The sequence below is a fragment of the Sebastes fasciatus genome, chromosome 8 (assembly GCF_043250625.1).
Source record: "Sebastes fasciatus isolate fSebFas1 chromosome 8, fSebFas1.pri, whole genome shotgun sequence".
Taxonomy (NCBI): Eukaryota; Metazoa; Chordata; class Actinopteri; order Perciformes; family Sebastidae; genus Sebastes; species Sebastes fasciatus.
The window spans coordinates 34010051-34034191 of NC_133802.1; the positions used below are offsets into that span (position 1 = coordinate 34010051).

Genomic DNA, 24141 nt, shown 5'->3' on the forward strand with positions numbered 1-24141 from the left:
ATTTAAATGTGTCATTTAAGATTAAGATGGACAGAAACAGACAAAGAAAAAAGAACAAAACATCTACAACTTCATGTTAACATTCCAGGAAATTGCACACAGCCACAATGTTGATTAGCCAGTGATCTCTTCGTTTACCCTCACATGCCTTCCACAACATTATGGTTTTTATTAACCACGACATTGCCCTGGTATAACCTCTCTCTCTCTCCTGTAGATGAGGGCCCATCCCTTCCTACCAGGCAGAACGAGGAGTTCCGCCCTTTCCTCAGGAGGTTGCCTGAATTCAAACTGTGGTGAGAGTCCAGCTCGCGGCCGCCCGGCCATCTGTCATTGTCATCCACAGAGATATTGCAAATGATCTCCTTTCAGATGACCCGTGTGGTCAAAGCTGAAGTCATGCAGAGCTCATTTGTAAGAGGATGTAGCATTTTAGCATAAACCAAAAGATACCTGGTTGAATTCATTCATTCATTTGTGTGTATTTGCTTGTGACCCTTTGTGATCTTACATCCTCACCTGGACTTCATCTTTACTTCATCACCGTCATCCACAGATCATCTGTTGTTGTTGTTGTTGTTGTGTAACAGGGTTTAAAGCAGCAGTAGGTAGAATTGGAGCAAATATGATATATATATATATATATATATATATATATACACACTAAATATATTTATATTGAGAGGGAGTTGAGGATGCTGTTGACTTTGTTACAAATGTATAGTTTTAACTGAAATTATGTCACTTTTCACCATCGCAATGATTTCTGACATCTACAACCTGTGGTTGTTGTGTAACAGGATTTAAAGCAGCAGTAGGTAGAATTGGAGCATATACATATATATATATATGTTTGTGTGTGTTTTGAATGTATCTGTTCATGTTGGCGTCTTAATTGTGTTTCTTTTTAACATGATGGTCATTTATATTTTACTCTGGCATACATATATATATATATATATATATACATATACATATACATATACATATATATATATATGTATATGTATATATATATATATATATATATTGTGAGAAGGAGTTGAGGATGCTGTTGACTTTGTTACAAATTTACACAGTTTTAACTGATGTTACTTTTCATCATCACAATGATTTCTGACATCTACAACCTGCCCGTGTTCTGGCCTATACTTGGTAATGAACTTCATAATTCAACGTTACAGTTAAAGCTACAATGTGGAGTTTTTAACCATTAGTAGCACTATGGAGCAATGATTTTATGAGTGGTAGGGTCCCCATTTTGTCTGTATTGCGCATGCACATGCATGGGCACACGGGCGATGGGACGCACATTCCCGCTGCTGGTTTCACACAGTTCTGCTGATCAACAGTTGGTGGTGGCAACATACAGAGAAGTGTAGCAATGACTGCAAGCTAGCAAACGTGGATGTTTTTTGCACTGTTTTCAGTGTACTTGAAAGAGGACAGAAGCCTTGACAGCCACTCACACCTGGGGATTGGGTGTGCTAGAGGTACTATGGTAAAAGAGAAAGGAGCATATACACCTACAGGCTTGTCACTTCCCAAACTGGGCCTCTGTCAAAGCAAGAAATATCTTTTTATCTTGTGGAGACAATATCTGGACATAGTGAAGTATGGACCACATCTGAAAAATGCTGCTTCCCTCCAACCTTAATGGAGCTACTTATGAAATTCAGAGTGTGGGTCTGGATTGCCTCCACAGAGTTTGACGTCACAAGCAAACATGGAGGTGGCGGAGCTGAAATGGTGACGAGTTGCAGTGCTAGCCCCGCTAACAACATAACATACAGTGCTGACAGAGATAACAGTGTTAACGGGATTATCTCACACTCACTGGGTCGACCCGGCTTCTGTGACGGCGCTGTCCCACCACCATGGGAGGAAGAATGAAATGCCATAACCCTGTCCATGTTACTAACCTCTTGTGTAAATCCCACTTAGTCCAGTTCAGGTTTTGTTGTTTCAATAGGGCAGGGGCTGCTAAACTAAACTTAAATTTGTCTTTTTATTATCTGTTTAACCTAGTTTTAGGACTTGAATGAAGATATGATCACATTTTAGATCAAATTTATGCAGAAATACTGAAATCTCTAACAGGTTCACAAACTTTCTGGTGGTACTGTCTAATAAAGTGCATTTGTCATCTTGGCTAAAGGAATGATTATTAAGAATTACCAGATTTATTCATGATCGGAGGTATTCAATTTGCTTGCTCACTATATTGTTGAACTCAGTGTAGTTATCACAGAGAGTCTGTGCAGCTTAAGTGCTTTTTGCATACTGATTTGTGTATTCTCCTCCAACCATTGACAGGTATTTATGACACCTGCTGTCATGCACTCCGAAGTGCATGCAAATGAACACTGGTGCTGTTACGAGCATTGCATTGCTTCTTAAAAGGGCAGAAGCTAGAGTTCACATCAGATGGGTAAACGGTAACTACAACAATGAAACATTTTCTTGCTTCTCTGTGTCTACTGGGAACATTTCTACATGCCTTGGCTCCATGCACTGTCCCAGCCTCAGAGTTCCAGCTGGATGGAGATTATTTGTTAGGTGGACTTTTTGATATTCATCATGATAGTGACCCTGTTTATCACGACAGACCAGAAGCCATCGACTGCTCCAGGTGAGTCTTACAATTAAATCTGAGTGGATATGATCTTATATTGGAAATACTGAAGAACGCCTGGTGTAACAGATGCCAGATTATACATTCAAGAGTTTTGCTTAAACCAGGGATCAGCAACCTTTACTATCAAAAGAGCCATTTTAGGCAAAAAAAAAAATATCTGTCTGGAGCTGCAAAACATTTGATCATTGTGATGAAGCTAACACAGTTTATAGTCTAAGTATATAAGTCTAATGCAGTGAGGGCCAAAGAGACAATGTACTACGGAGTATTTTGGCCACATTGAGGGAAAAAACATCTGAGATTTCCAGAATAAAGTCATATTACGAGAAAAAAGTGGTAATATAACAAGAATAAAGTCGTATCTTTACGAGAAAAAAATAAATATCACGAAAAATTACTACTATGACTTTATTATCATAATACTATGACATTTTTCTCTTTATGACTTTATTTCTCAAAACATTACAACTTTTTTCTTGTAAACTTCTGACTTTATTCTCATAATACGACTTTTTTCTCTTAAACGTCAGACTTTATTCTCATATGACTTTTTTCTCGTAAACTCCTGACTTTATTCTTATATGACTTTTTTCTCGTAAACGTCTGACTTTATTCTCATAATTTTACGACTTTTTACTCGTAAACTTCTGACTTTTTCTCGTAAACTTATTTTTCCTCAATGTGGCCCTAATACTCCATCGTACCGTCGTACCGTCGTACCATAGACCTACAACAATGATAAATAAAAATTTAAATGTAAACAAAAAACAGTTATTCATTTCCATTTTTAAAAATCCACAGGGAACCACCGGAGAGGAGCTAAAGAGCCGCAGGTTGCAGACCCCTATAGCTTAAACCTTCAGGTTAATGGACATGGCTAGTAGGACATGTTGAAGAACATCAGGTCCTCATTATTGACCTCCTTGTTCAATAAAATCCTTTTAGATATCCAACACGCTAATTCCCTCACTTTCCTTCCTCTGTCCACAGTCAACCCTTAATTCCTTCAAGTTACCGGAGGTTTCAGTTGATGAGATTCTCTGTGGAGGAAATCAATAACTCCACCGACCTCCTGCCAAATGTATCTCTCGGCTATGAGATATTTGACCACTGCTCAAATACACACAATTTTCCAGGCATTTTCAAACTCCTCTCAGTCAACAACTTGATCCAACCTTGGGGTGAACCACACAAGCATCTGTCCGGAGTGATGGCTGTGGTCGGCCCTTATACCAGCAGTCAGGCCCTGACTGTAGCCCCACTGTTCATGATGGACCTCATTCCTATGGTACATTTTCCAGATTCATCAAATTAAAACCGCTTGTAACTTTCGAGAAATCTGTCACTAAAAATAATGACCACTTCTCTATTGCTCTTTAAACAGGTCAGCTACGGAGCTTCTAGTTCTGTCTTTGCAAGAAAACAGAATTTTCCCTCTTTCCTACGAACGTCGCTTCCCAATAAAGACGCCATAGACATGATTGTTAGCATTGTGCAGCACTTCAACTGGCGCTGGGTTGCTTTCCTTCACATTGATGATAATTACGGCAAAGATGGCCAGGAACTGTTCATAAATAGGATTCAAGACACTGAGATCTGCCTGGCGTTCACCAAAGGCCTCAACCAATATACAAATTACCCCCAAATGTTCAAACAGATAGAGGAACAGAGGATAGGTGTCATTATTGTTTTTGCTCCTGAATGGACTGCTGAAGCTCTCATTGAGTCAGCAATACAACTAAATGTCACTAACAAGGTGTGGGTAGCAGGGGATGGATGGTCCTTAAACAAGAAGATCCCCAAGAAGAAAGGAATCAGAAATATTGGAACTGTACTTGGAGTGTCTCAGCCAGTAGTGACAATACCTGGTTTCAGTGACTTTATCTATTCTACAAAAAGCCAGACTCACTGTGAAACTGCAGAACAAACTGGGTTTTGTAATCAGGTTTGCAACTGCAGCAGCCTGAGTCCAGAAGATGTCATCGCTGCAGACCCATCTTTTAATTTTCCTGTTTATTCTGCTGTCTACGCCATCGCTCACGCCTTACACAATGTCTTGCAATGTGTCGCTGGCAGATGTAATGGCAACATTACAGTGTACCCACACATGGTAAGTATACAAATAACCTGAGCATTAATTTCATTTATTCTCACCATCTGCTTCTTGGACATTTATGTTACTGACAAGTTTATCTTACAGACAAGTCTATTTGAAAGTGACCAATGATAACACAGACTACTTGAATATAACAGTAAACATCTTTAGTCTTTAAAGGTCCCATATTGTAAAAAGTGCGATTTTCATGTCTTTTATATTATAAAGTAGGTTTAAGTGCTTTATAAATACTGTTAAACTATCAAAACGCTCAATATACGGAGAAATACACAGCCCGTATTCAGAAATTGTACGTTTGAAACAAGCTGTTAGGATTTCTGTCCATTTGTGATGTCACAAATATACAATATTTAGACCATTACATGGTTTTAAACAAACATTCTAAATGTGTCCCAGTTTATTTCCTGTTGCAGTGTATGTGAATGACATCAGCTGACAGGAAGTAAACATGGACCCAAACTGTTGCCTAGCAACGCAATTCCGTTGCAATTCCATTGAAATGCACTAAAACGGAGTGTTTCAGACAGAGGGTAAATACAGGTATATTCAGGCAGACAGTATGAAGAAAATAGTGTTTTTTGAACATTACAGCATGTAAACATGTTCTAGTAGAAACATAAAATACAAGTATGAAGCTGAAAATGAGCATAATATGGGACCTTTAAATCCTCAGAATACAATCAAAACTGATTCTTATCTGTCAAATATATTGTACTCTATGCTCTCGCCAGAGCCACCAGACTCCATTGAAAAAAACAGTAATTTAACCTCACAGAACACAGGGGTTGCTTGCTGGTCTACCGCTGCCTCTATCGGTTAGTTTGCTTTTGTTATTTGTTTGACTTTGGTTAGTTCGGAAAATACGTTTTGCTGCCGGCCCCGTCCACAGCAGTACATTACTTTGCTTCTGTGCATTGCCTTCTGTCTGAGGCGTGCCGACTGTCATCTACTATCTACTGTTATTACTTTGTAAACATTGCCGTGGTACCAAAATCTTAGACAAGACAATTTCAGAGATAGAAGAGAGTACAATCTAATAAACCACTAAAAACTATTTATCTTAACACCTTAAAATGTTCATTGTGAACACATGACTAATCCAAGCTTTCTTTACCCACATCAGGTTCTAGCAGAGCTGCAGAAGTCAAACTTTACTCTTTTAAACCAGAGTATTCAGTTTGATGAGCATGGTGACCCCACATTCGGATCCTATTCTATAGTTTTCTGGAACCACAGTGGTGACGCAGAGGAGATCGGCTTTTATAAATTACGCCAATCGTTCCGTTTCTTCATCAACAACAGCAAAATTCAGTGGCACACAAACGGAGAAGTAAGTTTTTTTTCCTACCAAGAATTTATATGCTATATGTTGATTTAAAAATACTTAGTTTTGGCTTTCCCACTTCTGCAAGGATGTGTGTGTGGACACGCGAACAAATATATGTTTATTTTGTAATAGCTGTGACAGGGGCAAAAAACATTATCAGGAACATCAACCAGTGGTGGTTGTTCATGTCATTTGCAGGGACATCCAGATATAATACTCAGTGATGATTACATATTACAAACCCTGTGTAGGCTTAAATAGGCTAGCTAGCGCCACTCTATGATTTGCCTCCAGCCCTTTCGGTGTTCTCTTCCACTTGTATTTACTTTTCTACTAAATAATTGTCTTGTACAGGCGCCTACTTCATTGTGTTCCCCAGAATGTGATGCAGGATTTGCAAAAAAGCAAGATGGAATCCACAAATGCTGCTTCATGTGTGAAATCTGTCCGAAGGGAACTTATATCAACAGTACAGGTAAATTATTATACATGAGGAAGAAAATTACACAAATATACAATATTTAGAAAATTACACGGTTTTAAAAGTAAACATTCTAAATGTGTCCCAGTTTATTTCCTGTTGCAGTGTATGTAAATAGCATCAGCTGACAGGAAGTAAATATGGACCCACCTGTTGCCTAGCAACGCAATTCCGTTTCAGGCAGAAGGTGAATACAGGCATATTCATGCAGACAGTATGAGGAAAATAGTTTTTTTTAACATTACAGCATGTAAACAAGTTCTAGCAGAAACACAAAATACAAGTATGAACCTGAAAATGAGCATGATATGGGACCTTTAAAAGACGTATGAACCACTATGCCTGTACTCTGTTACACAGCAAGGATGCTACGAATGTTGGCTAAATATGGCGTTGACGTTATAAATGTGACACGTCTACAACTACAACCTGTACAGCAAGTTGATGTAAAAGCTAATTTTAGGAGAACGTAGATTAAATGTCTAACACTGCTTCCTCAACTGTTTGATCTCTCTTTACTTACAGAGGATTTTTCAAAAGTGAATCTTAACTTTATTGACAATCTGTCCGTCTCTTGTGTAAAACAGAGGACCCCTACAGGTGCATCAACTGTAAGGAGACAGAATGGTCTCCAGCAGGAAGTACATCATGCAGTCTGCGGGTGGTGGAGTACGTCCCATTCACAGACAGCGGGGCTATCCTGATCATGGTCGGAGCCTGGGCCTTGGTGGGCCTCACACTGGCTGTATCCGTTCTCTTTGCCATCAACTACAACACACCTGTTGTCAGATCTGCTGGCGGACCAATGTGCTTCCTAATTTTAGGCTGCCTCAGTCTATGTAGTCTCAGTGTTTTCTTTTACTTTGATAAGCCAACAATCTCCTTTTGTATCTTAAGGTTCTTACCATTTCTCTTGTTCTACACCGTTTGTCTAGCATGTTTTGTTGTGCGCTCTTTTCAGATTGTTTGCATTTTCAAATTAGCCGCAAAATTCCCCAAAATCCACAGTTGGTGGATGAAATATCACGGACAATGGCTGGTCATCACTGTGGCATTTGTTATTCAGGCACTCTTACTTCTTATTGGCTATACTTACGCCCCCCTGAAACCCCACAATGAAACATTTTGGTACCCAGACAAAATCATACTTCGTTGCGACATTAATCTCAAAGCATCCTCTGCTCCTGTGGTTTTTCTTTTATCTTTGTGCTCCCTATGCTTTATATTCTCCTACATGGGAAAAGACCTCCCTAAAAATTACAATGAGGCCAAAGCAATAACCTTCTGCCTGCTCCTGCTGATCCTCACCTGGGTCATCTTTGCCACCCAATACCTACTTTACCATGGCAAGTACGTCCAAACTCTTAACGCTCTGGCAGTGCTCTTCAGTCTCTACTCCTTTCTGTTGTTTTATTTCCTCCCAAAATGCTACATCATCATTTTTCAATCGTACAAAAACACACAGGAGTACTTCCAAGGTCTTATTCAGAATTATACCAAAACAATCAGCCAGTAGCTGCTTCCATTAAATGTGTGTCTTCTGTTGTGCTTCAGGCCTTCTGAAAACATTCAATGAAGTGATAATAATTTAGCTTTTTAGATTAGAAGGTCAAAAAAAGTACTTTAAATCTGTGTATGTGTTGTTGTAACCTAATCATGTTACAGATATTATGATTGGTTATTTGGTTGTCTTACTAAGGGCTGCATTAAAAATTTTAAATTCAAAGAGAGGGAGAGCGAGCTATAGAGTGACTGAACAGAGAGAGAGCAGCGTTAGAGAGAAAAAAACAGCAAATCTGAGAAATAAAACTTGATTTTCTGATTGTCTCCCGGCGGTTACGTTCTAAAACACAGAACTAACTAAGGTGCCAAGCTGCCGGACTCCACGCTGCTCTCGTCAAACTACAGACAGTCAGACACCGATCATATAGCTGCACTCACAGCACAGAGAGGAGCCGGGGGATCACTGGGACACATGCCCATAATAACACAACCCGTCTTCATCCGTGAAATACGGCCGCTTTGTACTTGTGCCTCGGTATCAGAAGTCGAGGGGGTCCGTCAAAGCGGCAGCATTTCACCACTTGAATGGGCCCTGCGTGCTGTTATTGACTGGGGGATTACACCCCCACGTGGGGTACAAAGTATGTTTACAGACAACCAGAAGCGTCCTGAGTAAAGCAAAATAATAAGAAAATAGAAAATACAGACTGAAGGCTGCATGGTCTCTGCAGAAACAGACTTCTAGTGGGGCAGAAGTGATGATTGAGAGGGATTTTTTTGTATCAGTCTATACATTGTTTTATAGTTAATTCTTGCATATTATACTTTGAAGATATAAACATGATAGGGGCACGGTGAAGACCTGAACAAAAGTTATATTCACAGAGCCTTCTCTCTCAGCTAAACAGCGTCAGTATGCAGTTAAAACCAAACAGCCAATAGAAAAATGGCCAAGCATCAGGGAGAAGAAAACACTAAATTTGTCTAAAAAAGAAGCCCATTATAATTGCAATACTTTGATTTATGACTAAATACTTTCAACCAGCCTCAGCTGCTGCACATGCTTTAAACATACACTTTAAAATCTTATTAGACGATGCATTACTGACCAGCCTGAGGACACTCAGAGATTATCCACATAAAGTTAATTCTGGTAAACCCTGCACGGATTTAGATATTTACATGTACAGCAGTTATATAACAGCAAGAGTGATTCAATAAAAACATAAAATGGAATGTGTGTGTGATTTCCTTTCCGTTTAACAGTTTCTGGAGGTTGCCATAACACTAATGTTGTATAATAATGACGCTGTCTACAGGCTAGACTACAGGCACACCTGCAATATACTGTGTAAAATTCAGACTTGAAAGATCTTGTGTGCGCAACTTTGTTCAAATACACATCTAAGATTTACCTGATTTCCGTGTAATAAATAAAGGCTATTTCGCCCTATTATGTGCTGGCAAAAAAGTCTCCATTTTTTTTAAATATGTGATTCAATTGTCTGTGATTTGCACTGTATTTAATATTTTTCATCTCAATCCAAAAAAAAAAACATGCTGTACATCTCTCAAACAGGTTGCCCCAGTAAGAATCAAACCTCTGCCTCATTTTACCTTTATTCTCTACTTACTTATACACCCACACTGTAACATGTTACCACATCTTAGAATCTTTTCCAATGGTATTAGTCCTGTAATGACTTATGTCATCATTGTACAGTGATACAGCTGTAAAGACATCACTTCTTTATACAAGAGACTGATAGAGATGTGAGACTGCAACCTTCAAATCGCATGAGGCGCACTAGTTCTTAAATGTTTGTCAAAATACGACTGTCAAAATAAGTATATTATACACATTACACCGGTCCCAGCAATCATCTGATCAGCTACTTCTTGCTGAGAGAGGCGATCAGGCTTTTGCTGTCAGAGCTCCCAAACTCTGGATTGCACTTCCTATAGAGATACGATCATCTAACTCTGTATCCACTTTTAAAAAACTTTTGAAAACACATTTTTTTAGGATAGCATTCCTATAAGTACAAGATTGGGTATAAATATATATATACATATATATTTGGTAGGAACAGGTTTGGTTATTAGCAAATCAATTAATAATATCAATAGAATTATTAGTATTAATAAGAATTATCAACAAACATTAATAATAAACGGGGCACCACCCTGGAATCAGGGACCAATTACCAAAACGTTAATATAATCTCATTAAATATACTAAACTATCAATTTGGAACTTTGATTAATAATTAAATTAATAACTATAACCAGAATAGATAGTAAAGGTTGAAGGATATTGGAGTTCTTGACATAGCAGAGGTTGGCATTATTCACTCTTGTACAACATTAAACAGACCAGCATGTATATTCCACAAACCTTTATGTATAAGATAATAAAGGTGTAAAACACAATATTAATCTAACTAAATAACTAAACTAAACAAACCAAACAAAGTGTGTGTGTGTGAGAGAGAGAGAGAGAGAGAGAGAGAGAGAGAGAGAGAGAGAGAGAGAGAGAGAGAAGATGGCTGGCTACTTGGGTAGCTACAGGACCAACTAGTGACTCTAGTGGGCATCAAACAAAAGGGGCCAGTAAAGTAAACACAGGTTTACAAAATAAGTTTGCTTACACGTACAACATGCACTCACTGCACGGGACAGTAACAGTTGTGATGATGTCTCTTAAAGGTGACTCAAGTTGGAACATGTGGAAGTAACAGCTAGGTGCAAACTTATATCACAGGGCTGGTAGCACACTGTGGCTCTATTCAACCCACTCAGGCTGGAATGCTTGGCAGTTACAGCCAGGTACAAGCTCTCTATGTAACACAGGGCCTGTGGAATCTGTGTCATTAAAGGAACTCTTAGATTAACAGCAAAATATAACAACTACACCAGATTGCATTGAATAATTGGTATTCAAATGCTGAACCAAAATTCTTTCAAGTTCTACAGCGTAGGTTAACTTGAATTAGCAGCAAAAGCAAGTTCTTAAAATTAACACTGTAAAGGCTTAAAGTGTTAATCAAAATCTCTCAAATAAACAATTCTAACCATAATATACTTGTTTAAAAGTACAGCTGGACTTCTACTCCTGTGGAAGACTAGTGGTGTCGAATGTAAACACTTTGGGTTTGTTTAGAAGTGGAAACAATTTTCTGTTTTTGACCAAAAATTATGCTGAAAATTAATATTGCACAATTATGAATAATATGCCAACAATAATACTGGGCCTCACACGGGGCACCAAAATGTAGGGATTTGGCAGTAACAGGTTTGGTTATTAGCAAATTAATTAATAATATCAATAAAATGATTAGTATTAATAAGAATTATCAATAAACAATAATAAACGGGGCACCACCCTGGAATCAGGGACCAATAACCAAAACGTTAATATAGTCTCATTAAATATACTAAACTATCAATTTGGAACTTTGATTAATAATTAAATTAATAACTATAACCAAAATAGATAGTAAAGGTTGAAGGATATTGGAGTTCTTGACATAGCAGAGGTTGGCATTATTCACTCTTGTACAACATTAAACAGACCAGCATGTATATTCCACAAACCTTTATTTATAAGATAATAAAGGTGTAAAACAATATATAAATCTAACTAAATAACTAAACAAACCAAACAAAGTGTGTGAGCATGTGTGTGTGTGAGAGAGAGAGAGAGAGAGAGAGAGAGAGAGAGAGAGAGAGAGAGAGAGAGAGAGAGAGAGAGAGAGAGAGAGAGAGAGAGAGAGAGAGAGAGAGAGAGAGAGATGGCTGGCTACTTGTCTCAGGATGTCTGTATGGCCTACAGACAAAATGGCGAGCACTGTAAAACTACAAAGATGGCAGGATCACCACATGGCCTCTTTGTTCTTCGGAGCACATGTGCTCAGGAAGGACAGAGAGGGGGGTGATGTGGAGGTGAGGTTAACTGAATGTGTAGGTGTATGTTTATGTTTAATACTAATTCACACTTTCTGTATGTGATCTTAATGTGTGTCAGATAATGCAGTGGGTTAGAAAAGATGGTTAGTTTGCATGCAAGACCTTGTCTATGTGAAGCATGAACTAAACACATCAGATGTGGCGAAGCCAGCTATCCAAATATCTTAACTACAAATAATATCACAACAGTCAAACTCAATGAATAACATTAAACCAAATCAATACAAGTACATTCTAGAAATCAAAGTTGAACAGTCTTGCTCAGCCATGTGTAATTGCTACTGCCAAGGTAAGCCCAGTACGTTACCAGTCCATGGAAGAAAAGGGTTTGTAATTCCATGTGTTGAAGTTGTGGTTCCAAGTCAAAGATGTCGTCTTTGCTGTGCTCAAATCAAGTTGTGCAGATTGGAGGAAGCTGATCGCTCCAATACTTTCTTCCCAGCAGCTTGATCGCTTGATGCTAACTTCCTTGCGGTTGTTGCTTGAAATTAGTTGGTCAAAAGGCAGGCTCTCGCGTCCTCTGCCTTAGAAGATCCTTGTATTTCTATGTCTGTTTCCTAACAGGCCATAGATCAGAGAGCTTAGGTGGGGAGGGCAGCAGTTCACCTCCAGCAGGTCAGCTGGGGTTAGGAGAAGATGAAGAAAGAGCAAGAAGAGAAGGAACAAAGAGATTCCTCTGGTTTTGTCCTGGGTGAATTTCACACCTATGTGTGAATGCTACAGTAGCCAATGGCTACAGAGCTGAGTCCTCAGCCAATGGCCACTGAGCTGAGTCCATGGTTGGACATACTCAATGCTCAAGGATCCCGAGAAGCGTAGTTCATTGTCTTTGCCACCATTTGGTAATGGTGGGTCCCAACATATATATTCGTTTTATCAACTTGTCCTACCATTTTACCACTTTTATTATTATTGATATGTTCTGTGATGTTCTGTTTTAGCAGTTACCATATTTTTTACTATATCTTTATCTGCTTTTATTGTCTTGTGAAGCACTTTGTAACATCTGTTTTAAGAAGTGCTATATAAATACAATTATTATTATTATTATTATTATTATTATTATTGTCATGCTACAGAGACGTCGTGTCCTACACATCATGTTCTACAGACTTAAGAAAACATCTTTGCTTGGTACAGATTCCCGTAAAAATCACACCATAATCACTTTAATATATTTTTCAATGAAAACGAAAATTATATAAAAATGAGCATTTCCTCCGATATCAAAAATCATATTGCAATTGCAATATAAGTCAAAATAATTAAAAAATAATTACATTTAGGTATTTTTTCAAAATCTTTCAGCCCTTTAAAGTGCTGACCCCATGTGACATATAATTTACAACTCGTATTTATTTATATTTTTTTATTTATTCTTTTTTTTTGGTTCTTTCCTCTTTTTTGTGTGTGTGTGTGTGTGATCTAAGTTTCTATCGCATTGAATTAATTTATATGTATAAATGTAATTATTTATGAAACTAACTCTACTTATTTAATGGTGCAGTAATATTGTTGTAGGGATGGGGCTTTGTTAGAGCAGAAACATTGAGGGGGGGTTATAATGTGTTTGTACAATGATTTCTGTGATTTATTGAATTTTGTACAGAATACCAATAAAAAGAGCAAAAAATAATAATCTTGCAGCCCTACTTGCCTCTCTACCAACTGGTAACCAGCAGCTACAGCGACGCTGGTATTGTTTTCACCTTGTGAGTCTGTGTGTGAGTCATCACGGCAAAATATGGTCCTGGAGACACCGGCTCCGAGATAGGAAATGGGGAAAGGGCCCCTGGCCCGGTTTGGCGTCGCAGCTGGTGTGATCAATGAAGATGGTCTCTAGTTTTAGTTATGCTTCCATATTGTCACTCAGTAATGACGTGTCCACTGTGAGGTGTTGCAATGAGAGCTTATTTGACCACATCTGCTAATTGCATGTACTATGCAATCTATTTCTTGTTGCAATTGCAAAATTTGAGAAGCAAATGTATTCGTCATTTACCACAGAACTTGGATAATATATCAGGAGTTGACTCAACGCCCCTCTGACAAAGCTTCGTCATCAACACTGTATTTATTGAAAGGCAAACTTGTTCAACTGCATTATTTTGCATAGGTGTTTCCATTATTGTGTCCCACCCAGTCTGTATATTGAAAGACAACATTACACACAAACTGACACTAGATTCTGTGTTACTCCAAACTGTTGGCTGTTGATAAAAATGTCATTAGGTCCATGCTTCACTAATTTGTGTGTGTGTGTGTGTGTGTGTTTGGGATGGGTTATGTCTTGATACCTTGATTCTGAATCAGGAAGTCAGTGACCGTCCATCCAGAAAGAGATGTTTGTGTCCTCTTTGCTGTGTCATCTCTCTTTGGGACCACTTTCAGCACACAAGATGCTTATTATTAGCACTAGAAAAAAAGCAGAGATAAAATATATATCATTAGCATATAATTAGCATAGCATTCAATTCAATTTCAATTCCATTTATTTTGATATAGCGTCAAATCATAACAGAAGTTATCTCGAAACGCTTTATATATAGAGCAGGTCTTAGACCATGTATCATAGTTTAGAAACCCAACAAGAGATTCCACCAAGCGCGCTGTGGCCAGGAAAAACTCTGAGCATCAGTTAGATTTTATTAAAAACACATGATGGAATGGATTTTGCTCCGGCCAGTGGGCAATACTTGGTTTTGACTCGACAACATGTGGCCGGGTCACAAACTTTCTCATTTTACAGCTAAACAGTACACTACAAGAGGTTTCTGAAAACATCCGAGGAGAGAAATAGGCATTACAGTAACAGAATATTGATTCATATTTGATCAGCGCTGCCTAGTTTGACCGTTTGATCGGAGTTTGCGAGTTTCGTGAACAGTGATTGACAGCTGCCCAGAGACTGCTCGGCTCTGATGTTTGTTTTTTTTGGGGGGTTTTTTACAGATTATCTGTCAGGATATAGTGACAGTTGTGTTAAAATAACTTTTTATCATATTTGCTCAAAGTTACTGACGGCAGCTTTAACGAACAACAAATGTGAAGTGAATGTTTAACACATCTGGATTGGGACAAAACACCAGTCTACTATTTTTTTAGTTCAGTTTCCTATAAACAATTATATATTCTGCTATCAGATGGTCTATTGGTCAGTCAGGCAGAGAAAGACAAGGACTATAAAATAAGGGGTTAGGGGATATCTAAATAATAATATAGAGTGATGGTCATGAGACGCTACTAAATATTGCACTGCAAGATGAGCATCAAGGTCACGTTTATTAGCTTGCTACCATTGACAGTTTGAACACGGATTTGAATATAAATGTGTCATTTAAGATTAAGATGGACAGAAACAGACAAAGAAAAAAAGAACAAAACATCTACAACTTCATGTTAACATTCCAGGAAATTGCACACAGCCACAATGTTGATTAGCCAGTGATCTCTTTCATTTACCCTCACATGCCTTCCACAACATTATGGTTTTTACTAACCACGACATTGCCCTGGTATAACCTCTCTCTCTCTCTCCTGTAGATGAGGGCCCATCCCTTCCTACCAAGCAGAACGAGGAGTTCCGCCCTTTCATCAGGAGGTTACCTGAATTCAAACTGTGGTGAGAGTCCAGCTCGCGGCCGCCCGGCCATCTGTCATTGTCATCCACAGAGATATTGCAAATGATCTCCTTTCAGATGACCCGTGTGGTCAAAGCTGAAGTCATGCAGAGCTAATTTGTAATAGGGTGTAGCATTTTAGCATAAACCAAAGATACCTGGTTGTATTCATTCATTCATTTGTGTGTATTTGCTTGTGACCCTTTGTGATCTTACATCCTCACCTGGACTTCATCTTTACTTCATCCACAGATCATTTGTTGTTGTTGTGTAACAGGATTTAAAGCAGCAGTAGGTAGAATTGGAGCAAATATGATATATATATATATATATATATATATATATATATATACACTAAATATATTTATATTGAGAGGGAGTTGAGGATGCTGTTGACTTTGTTACAAATTTACACAATTTTAACTGATGTTACTTGTCATCATCACAATGATTTCTGACATCTACAACCTGCCAGTGTTCTGGCCTATACTTGTAATGAACTTCATAATTCAACGTTAGAGTTAAAAGGTACAATGTGGAGTTTTTAACTATTAGTAGCACTATGGAGCAATGATTTTACAAGTGTCCCCATTTTGTTTGTATTGCGCATGCACATGCATGGGCACACGGGTGATGGGACGCACATTCCTGCTGCTGGTTTCACAAAGTTCTGCTGATCAACAGTTGGTGGTGGCAACATACAGAGAAGTGTAGCAATGACTGCCAGCCAGCAAACGTGGATGTGAACAATGCAGGATTTAAACCATTTAAAAAAATCAACTTTGCAAACGTTTTCTGAGAAAACAAATGCATTCAACATGTTTGTTAAGGCCCTGACGTACCAAGCCGACATACGGCCGTCAAACAGTTTGAGGCCGTCGGTGAGTGTCCGTTGGCCTAGTTTTTTTCGGTGTGTCCCGCATCGTCGGCTCTAGACGACCTATGTCTGAGTTTTTTCGGCTAATTCAGCATGTTGAATCGGCGGCGGAGCCCGTCGGTGAGAGAAATCACTCTGATTGGTGGTTCAGCTCAAACGAATCAGTGCACGAGAAGACAAACGGATGTGAGGAAAGCAAGCCGATGAGTAAAGTCAAGAAGACACACACAGAAGGCTCTTCTCATGTTTCATCTTTATCTCATCTGATCATTTCAACACACGGATATTTTCACAGCGACATGAACATCTGGAATGAAGCTCAGTGGTGAGTGAGAGTGGTGAGAAAATGGTTGGCAATCACAGGATCAGTGTATATCTCATGCTCAACACAGCAGACTACAACTCTAATGTGACCAAACAGTGGTACAAGTACATAAAACTCTAAGGCGAGATCCCACCAACAGCTACAAAAGATGTCATAGACTGCATACAACAGCTCGAGAAGAACAAAGCCATTTATTGGCCACAATACCAAGTTACTGATCTCTTGTGTAAATCACACTGAGTCCAGTTCAGGTTTTGTTCTTTCAGTGGGGCAGGGGCTGCTAAACTAAACTAAAATTTGTCTAAATTAATAAAGTATAATTGTTTTTGTATTATCTGTTTAACTAAGTTTTAGGACTTGAATGAAGATATGATTACATTTTAGGTCAAATTTATGCAGAAATACTGAAATCTAACAGGTTCGCGAACTTTCTGGTGGCACTGTATAATATAGTGCATTTGTCATCTTGGAAGGATTATCAAGGATTACCAGATTTATTCATAATAGGTATTCAATTTGGTTGCTTATTATATTGTTGAACTCAGTGTAGTTATCACAAAGAGTCTGTGCAGCTTAAATGCTTTTTGCATACTGATTTGTGTATTCTCCTCCAACCATTGACAGGTATTTATGGCACCTGCTGTCATGCACTCCCAAGTGCATGGAAGTGAAAACTGGGGCTGTTACGAGCATCAGATTGCTTATTAAAAGGCAGAGACTAGAGTTCACATCAGATTGGTAAAAGGTAACTACAAAAATGAAACATTTTCTTGCTTCTCTGTGTGTACTGGGAACGTTTCTACATGCCTTGGCTCCATGCACTGTCCCAGCCTCAGAGTTCCAGCTGGACGGAGATTATTTGTTAGGTGGACTTTTTGATGTCCATCATGTCAATGCTCCTGTTTATCACGATAGACCAGAAGCCATTGACTGCTCCAGGTGAGTTTCATGGGTAAATAACTTCTCAGGTTGAAACTAATGACAAATTCTGTAACAGATCATACCCTTTTTAACACAGAATAGCCTTACCTCAAATGCTATAGGTTAACAGCTATAACTAACTCAATACAATAATTGCTACATTATCAAAGTTGCTGTATAACTATATAATACTGATAATGTTCACTGAAAGGTAATCCTACTCTCCGTTCACAGTCAACCCTTCATTCTGTCAAGTTATCGGAGGTTTCAGTTGATGAGATTCTCTGTAGAGGAAATCAATAACTCCACCGACCTCCTGCCGAATGTATCTCTCGGCTATGACATAATTGACCACTGCTCAGATGCATACAATTTTCCAGGAATTTTGAAACTCCTCTCAGTCAGTGGCTTAATCCAACTTTGGGGTGAACCACACGAGCATCTGTCCAAAGTGATAGCACTGGTCGGCCCATTTTCAAGCACTGACACCCTGACTGTAGCCCCACTGTTCATGGTGGATCTCATTCCTGTGGTAAGTTTGCCAACTATAACACATTTTAATGTTACATTTGATAATTTATTGTGACTGAAAATGATTTCTTTATTACTCCTTTCTCAGGTCAGTTATGGAGCTGCTTCCTCTGCCTTTGCAGAGAAAGCAAAATATCCCTCTTTCCTACGAACAGTGCATTCCAATAAAGACGTCATAGAAGTGATTGTTAAAATTGTTCAACACTTCAACTGGCGCTGGGTTGCTTTCCTTAACAGCGATGATGCTTTTGGCAAGGATGGCCTGGAATTGTTCATAAAGAGGATAAAGGATACTGAGATTTGCCTGGCATACACCAAAGGCCTCACTGCCAATACAAATGTCTCACTAATGTTCAAACAGATAGAGGCACAGAAGATAGGTATCATTATTGTTTTTACTCCAAAATTGACTGCTGAAGATCTCATTGAATCAGCAATAAAACTAAATGTCACTAACAAGGTGTGGATAGCAGGGGACACCTGGTCTTTAAACAAGAGGCTCCCCAAAGAGGAAGGAATCAGAAATATTGGAACTGTACTTGGAGTGTCTCAGCCAGTAGTGACAATACCTGGTTTCAGTGATTTTATCTATTCTACCAAAAGCCAGACTCATTGTGAAACTGCAGAGCAAAATATGATTTGTAATCAGGTTTGCAACTGCAGCAGCCTGACTGCAGAAGAAATCCTTGCTGTGGACCCATCTTTCTCTTTTTCTGTTTATTCTGCTGTGTACGCCATCGCTCACGCCTTACACAATGCCTTGAAATGTGGAGATGATAAATGCAATGGCAATATCACAGTGTACCCATATATGGTAAGTATACAAATAATAATATTTTACATTTATGCTTACGACAGCTTTAACCAGTAGATAAGTCCATCATAACTGAAAATATAACAATCTATTTAATCATTGTTAAATTAAATAAAGTAATGCTCATCTGAACTTTGTGTACCCACATCAGGTTCTAGCAGAGCTGAAGAAGTCAAACTTTACACTTTTAAATCAAAGTATTCAATTCAATGAGCATGGTGACCCCACCTTCGGATCCTATTCTATAGTTTACTGGAACCACAGTGGTGATGCAGAGGAGATCGGCTTTTATGAATTTCACCAATCAGTCAATTTCTTCATCAACACCACCAAAATTCAGTGGTACACAAACGGAGAGGTAAGTTGTTTTTTCCTATTCATGTGTGGCGTGTGCATTTGTTTCTTCCCCCTTCCACAGGGATGTGTGTATGTGTATGCAAAACACATTGGTTCCGTAATATTGAGAATGCCTATCACACTATAAACAGATGGTGGTTGTTCATGGTGTAATGTCAGCAGATCTCTAAAGATATCACTCTGTGCCTAACAGGATGTTCCCATTTAACAACTCCTGTTGAGAAAATTAAAAGTTTGGAGATACGCTCTTGTTTGCCTCCATCCCTCACAGTATTCTCTTTGCTTCACTTATTTATTTATTACAGGTGCCTACTTCACTGTGTTCCCCAGAATGTGATGCAGGATTTGCAAAAAAGCAAGATGGAATCCACAGATGCTGCTTCAATTGTGAAATCTGTCCAAATGAAACTTATATCAACAGCACAGGTAATTATTATACATGAGGAAGAAAATGAGTAGAAGCAGTGGCCTTGATGGGAGTTAATTTCAGACTCTTGTTAAGCATTTTTTTCAGTAGTAGAGAGGGTTTAACAGTCATTTTGCATTAAATTTGCAGTGGGTAACTTTTTTGCTGTGCTTCAGCTGGTGGGCGGTGCTTGGTTTTGGCTCAATCTGATCAACGGAATGACAACTAATCTCAAGCGTAATCAGTAAAAGAGATCAGGCAGTACGAGGGAGAGATGAAAAGGAAAATATGCAGATTTTCAACCGGCTGTGTGGTAACGTTACTGCAGCGTTGGCAGTACACGCTGATGAACGGCGCCCTGAAACCCCCGCTCATCCACCGGCAAAACTCCACCGATCGTACAGCATGTACTCCCGCGCTGCAGTGACTCTGAGTCGATTGAAAATCGGTTTCCCTTGAATGAATTAGACTTTATATTGATTCGATCCACAAATGATTGGCTAGATAGTCGCCCAAAGTCTCATATGATTGGATACATTTTTGTAAACGCCCCCAATTGCAGGACGAGTTATCAAAGGAAGAGAAAAGACAGGGATTTTGATCAGATTTTGATGTGAAAATACTCAGACAATGTTTTTAATTTTAATTTTTTATATATTTGGAATATAAAAAGACAAAAATTAACAATTAACACAGGGACACAGGATTAAAACTGGGAAAATGTATTTTTCATTTCATGGGGACTTTAACTGACAATCTGTCCTTTCATGTCAAACAGAGGATCCCTACAGGTGCATCAGCTGTAAGGAGACAGAATGGTCTGCAGCAGGAAGTACATCATGCAGTCTGCGGGTGGTGGAGTACGTCCCATTCACAGACAGCGGGGCTATCCTGATCATGGTCGGAGCCTGGGCCTTGGTGGGCCTCACACTGGCTGTGTCCGTTCTCTTTGCCATCAACTACAACACACCTATTGTCAGATCTGCTGGCGGACCAATGTGCTTCCTAATTTTAGGCTGCCTCAGTCTGTGTAGTCTCAGTGTTTTCTTTCACTTTGATAAGCCAACAATCTCCTTTTGTATCTTAAGGTTCTTACCATTTCTCTTGTTCTACACCGTTTGTCTAGCCTGTTTTGTTGTGCGCTCTTTTCAGATTGTTTGCATTTTCAAATTAGCCGCAAAATTCCCCAAAATCCACAGTTGGTGGATGAAATATCACGGACAATGGCTGGTCATCACTGTGGCATTTGTTATTCAGGCACTCTTACTTCTTATTGGCTATACTTATGACCCTCCCAAGCCCTACAATGAAACATTTTGGTACCCAGACAAAATCATACTTGGTTGCGACATTAATCTCATGGCATCCATTGGTCCTGTGGTTTTACTTTTATCTTTGTGCTCCCTATGCTTTATTTTCTCCTACATGGGAAAAGACCTCCCTAAAAATTACAACGAAGCCAAAGCAATAACCTTCTGCCTGCTCCTGCTGATCCTCAACTGGATCGTCTTTGCCACCGAATACGTACTTTACCATGGCAAGTACATCCAAACTCTTAATGCTGTGGCAGTACTCTTCAGTCTGTACTCCTTTCTGTTGTTTTATTTCCTCCCAAAATGCTACATCATCATTTTTCAACCCCACAGAAACACACAGGAGTACTTCCAAGGTCTCATTCAGAATTATACCAAAACAATCAGCCAGTAGCTGCTTCCAGTAAATTAATGTCTCTACAGACAGAAAAACTGATGTTTGTTGTTTTTCTTTCATGCTCGTTTTGATTTATTTACGTAGTTTGTTAATTTTTGAGAACTATATCAATAATTCCTAGAAATTAGTTGCAAGATACAGTTAGAGACATTGTGACAAGAGGTAGGATGAGAAAGAGCTGTTGAATCTTTTTAAATGACTAATACAACAGAAAATGTACTTGTAATGTTGTTGGCATATGGATTAAAACATAAACTGTGAGATTCGATGTACACTACTGTATACTTTAAATGTGCTCATTCATATTAGGTCTTATATGTAATGTGTTCAGCCTCAGGAGATTAAATCACAGTAAATCACATGAAGTTAATGAATTCATAAAGTTGAGTCAATAAAGATATCAAAATGGAGTTCGTGTTTGCTTTTGGTGTAACACTTAACTCATCACATGATGCCCACACTTCTACATGCTCGACAACAGCTGGACCTTAAATATAGCCTACTTGTATGGCTTAGAGTTCCCTCAATTGTCAATACATATTTGGTAAAGTAAAAGCGATGATTCAATTCCTTTACAAGTTTGATGCCTAACTGCAATTTTCTGTGAGTGTATTACCTCTTTTTCCACACAGAGTTAAAATCCATTTAAAAAATAGAAGTGAGTGAGATGGACAGACAGAGACAAAGAAAATAGCACTACATCTAGAAAGCCAAGCTAAATGTTACAACACCAGCCACGCTGTTGATTATAAAGTGATCTCTTGGAATGAAAATGCAAACATCACATCAATGACTGCATGCACCAAACACTATTGGGGATTGTTGTACCCACCTCACTGTCCATTAAACTTTCTTATATACTTAAACTATTAGTATAGATTGTGAAACCTTTCCAGAATAATGTCAGTTCCACAGTAATTGGGTAATTTTCTGGAAAATAAACCATAAATTAATATACTTTTTATCAGACAAAGTTTGTTGGTCTTAATGTGGTGTTTTAGTTAAGATATACATTTCGCAAATAGTTTCTGTTGCACAATCTTGGTCCATGGCAATGTAGCATTTCATTACACATTGTACTTTAATAATGATGTTTGTTACAAATAAAGATTGATTTGATTTGATCAAGCAGAACAAGGGCTTCTGCTCTTCTGCCAGGAGGAATTCAAATTCTGGTTAGACTTATTATGTTCATCTGCTGACTCATTGCAAATTTTCCTGTTTCAGATTACCTGTGTGGTCAAATGTTAAATCATGCAGAGATCATTTGTAAGAGGAGGTGGTCAACTAGCATAAAACAAAGATACTAGGTTGAATTCATTTAATTTGTATGTATTTGCTTGTGACTATCCTGTGTGATCTTACAATTTCATCTGTACTTGGTGGGATCATTCTTAAAGTATAAGTTTCTTCTAAAGGGCCATTCAATTGTAAAACTTTTACTGTTGGGTTAACAGCCTTAAGTTGTTTTAGTTGTTGGCCCCAGGATGGGCAAGCGGCATGAAGGGGGTGAAGGGGTAAACTTTTTTTTTGCGGGATTAATGTTAGTTAATACATTTCACACACTACATTCTTCCATATTTGACATATGGGCTTTATCCGCTGCAGAACGGTACCAAACACCTATACGATATAAACCACTGAATAAAACCTGATCAATTTAATTAAAATTAATACCAATTAAATAACATAGATCAACCTTGTTATCATAACATGTAGGTATATAAATACTACAACAGACAGGCCTATATATTTAGATATGCATGTGCGCTTATTACACAGTAAATGAAGGGATAAGATTAATCTTATCTAATCAGTATATGAAAACGAGCAACAGAGAAGAGGGAGGGGTTGCTCTGAAACAGACAGGCTGCTGTGTCTATGAGACTTCAGTGAGATAAAAGTTGTCAGCAGAGTAAAATTCAATTTAGACATAAAACTAAGGGAAATGTAAACAGAGTTTATTATCTTGAACTATGTTGTTCTAAGCACATGTAACAGTAAAAAGGAGTCAGTTTATGTATGGTTCACAATCAACGTTAAAAGGTGTAATACACTTCCACTAGATTAAAAACATGTATCAAAATATAAGATTAACTCGGGCATTAGTGTGCACCTGAATTTCTGTTAAAGATCTCTGGGTACGTATACTATGCATATATAGAAATAATCTATATGTAGGCTGGCAAGATCTTACCAAGTGATTAATATAAAAGGGAAGGTTTTGATTTATGGCTTATACTTATTTCAGCTTGTTTTGGTTTCATTTGTTATGTCAACAACTTCCTGTTAATAGAACGTATGTTCGCAAAGCAAAACACATCAATTCAGGTACATATTAATTTGCATTAAATGTCAGTTTCATTAAGTCTTATTCATAGTTTGGATGTGTCTCCGTCTATGCGACTGTGTGAGCCACTCAAAGGAATGCAGTGCAGGTCGTAAACTGAGGAGGAGGTCATAAAATCTACTCTGTACCTTCATATTGTTTCTCTAGTATATGCTTGAGAGCTTCAACCTGTGAAAAAACTTCAGTTCTTTTCAGA

General features: G+C 38.4%; 2 protein-coding genes and 1 long non-coding RNA gene across 7 annotated transcripts in view; 2 read left to right on the forward strand and 1 right to left on the reverse strand.

Annotated features, from left to right (window-relative positions):
- The window catches only part of LOC141772007 (uncharacterized), a 100759-nt gene that overhangs the window by 46303 nt on the left and 30315 nt on the right, over positions 1 to 24141 (reverse strand). For 2 of the 5 annotated variants that reach the window (XR_012594810.1, XR_012594809.1), the window contains exon 3: positions 14332 to 14449. This is a non-coding gene — a long non-coding RNA (uncharacterized LOC141772007). The other 3 variants (XR_012594808.1, XR_012594811.1, XR_012594812.1) reach the window with 2 other exon arrangements.
- LOC141771993 (taste receptor type 1 member 1-like) lies at positions 3135 to 8288 on the forward strand. The gene is made up of 5 exons (XM_074642580.1): positions 3135 to 3926; positions 4023 to 4748; positions 5878 to 6084; positions 6436 to 6556; positions 7150 to 8288. Exons 1-5 carry the CDS (start codon positions 3669 to 3671, stop codon positions 8076 to 8078), a joined length of 2241 nt encoding a protein of 746 aa, XP_074498681.1. The 5' UTR covers positions 3135 to 3668; the 3' UTR covers positions 8079 to 8288.
- LOC141772099 (taste receptor type 1 member 1-like) lies at positions 17614 to 21849 on the forward strand. The gene is made up of 6 exons (XM_074642758.1): positions 17614 to 17795; positions 18012 to 18309; positions 18397 to 19122; positions 19274 to 19480; positions 19785 to 19905; positions 20664 to 21849. The coding sequence occupies exons 1-6, from the start codon at positions 17614 to 17616 to the stop codon at positions 21590 to 21592; spliced, it is 2463 nt and encodes an 820-aa protein (XP_074498859.1). The 3' UTR covers positions 21593 to 21849.

Bases quoted from the DNA above. Each gene is read 5' to 3' on its own strand.
- LOC141772099 (XM_074642758.1), top strand. From the start codon at position 17,614: ATGAAACATTTTCTTGCTTCTCTGTGTGTACTGGGAACGTTTCTACAT. The intron at 17,796-18,011 runs GTGAGTTTCATG...CTCCGTTCACAG, and splicing joins GAAGCCATTGACTGCTCCAG to TCAACCCTTCATTCTGTCAA. The intron at 19,481-19,784 runs GTAAGTTGTTTT...TATTTATTACAG, and splicing joins AGTGGTACACAAACGGAGAG to GTGCCTACTTCACTGTGTTC.
- LOC141771993 (XM_074642580.1), top strand. From the start codon at position 3,669: ATGAGATTCTCTGTGGAGGAAATCAATAACTCCACCGACCTCCTGCCA. The intron at 6,085-6,435 runs GTAAGTTTTTTT...TGTCTTGTACAG, and splicing joins AGTGGCACACAAACGGAGAA to GCGCCTACTTCATTGTGTTC. The intron at 6,557-7,149 runs GTAAATTATTAT...TGTGTAAAACAG, and splicing joins AACTTATATCAACAGTACAG to AGGACCCCTACAGGTGCATC.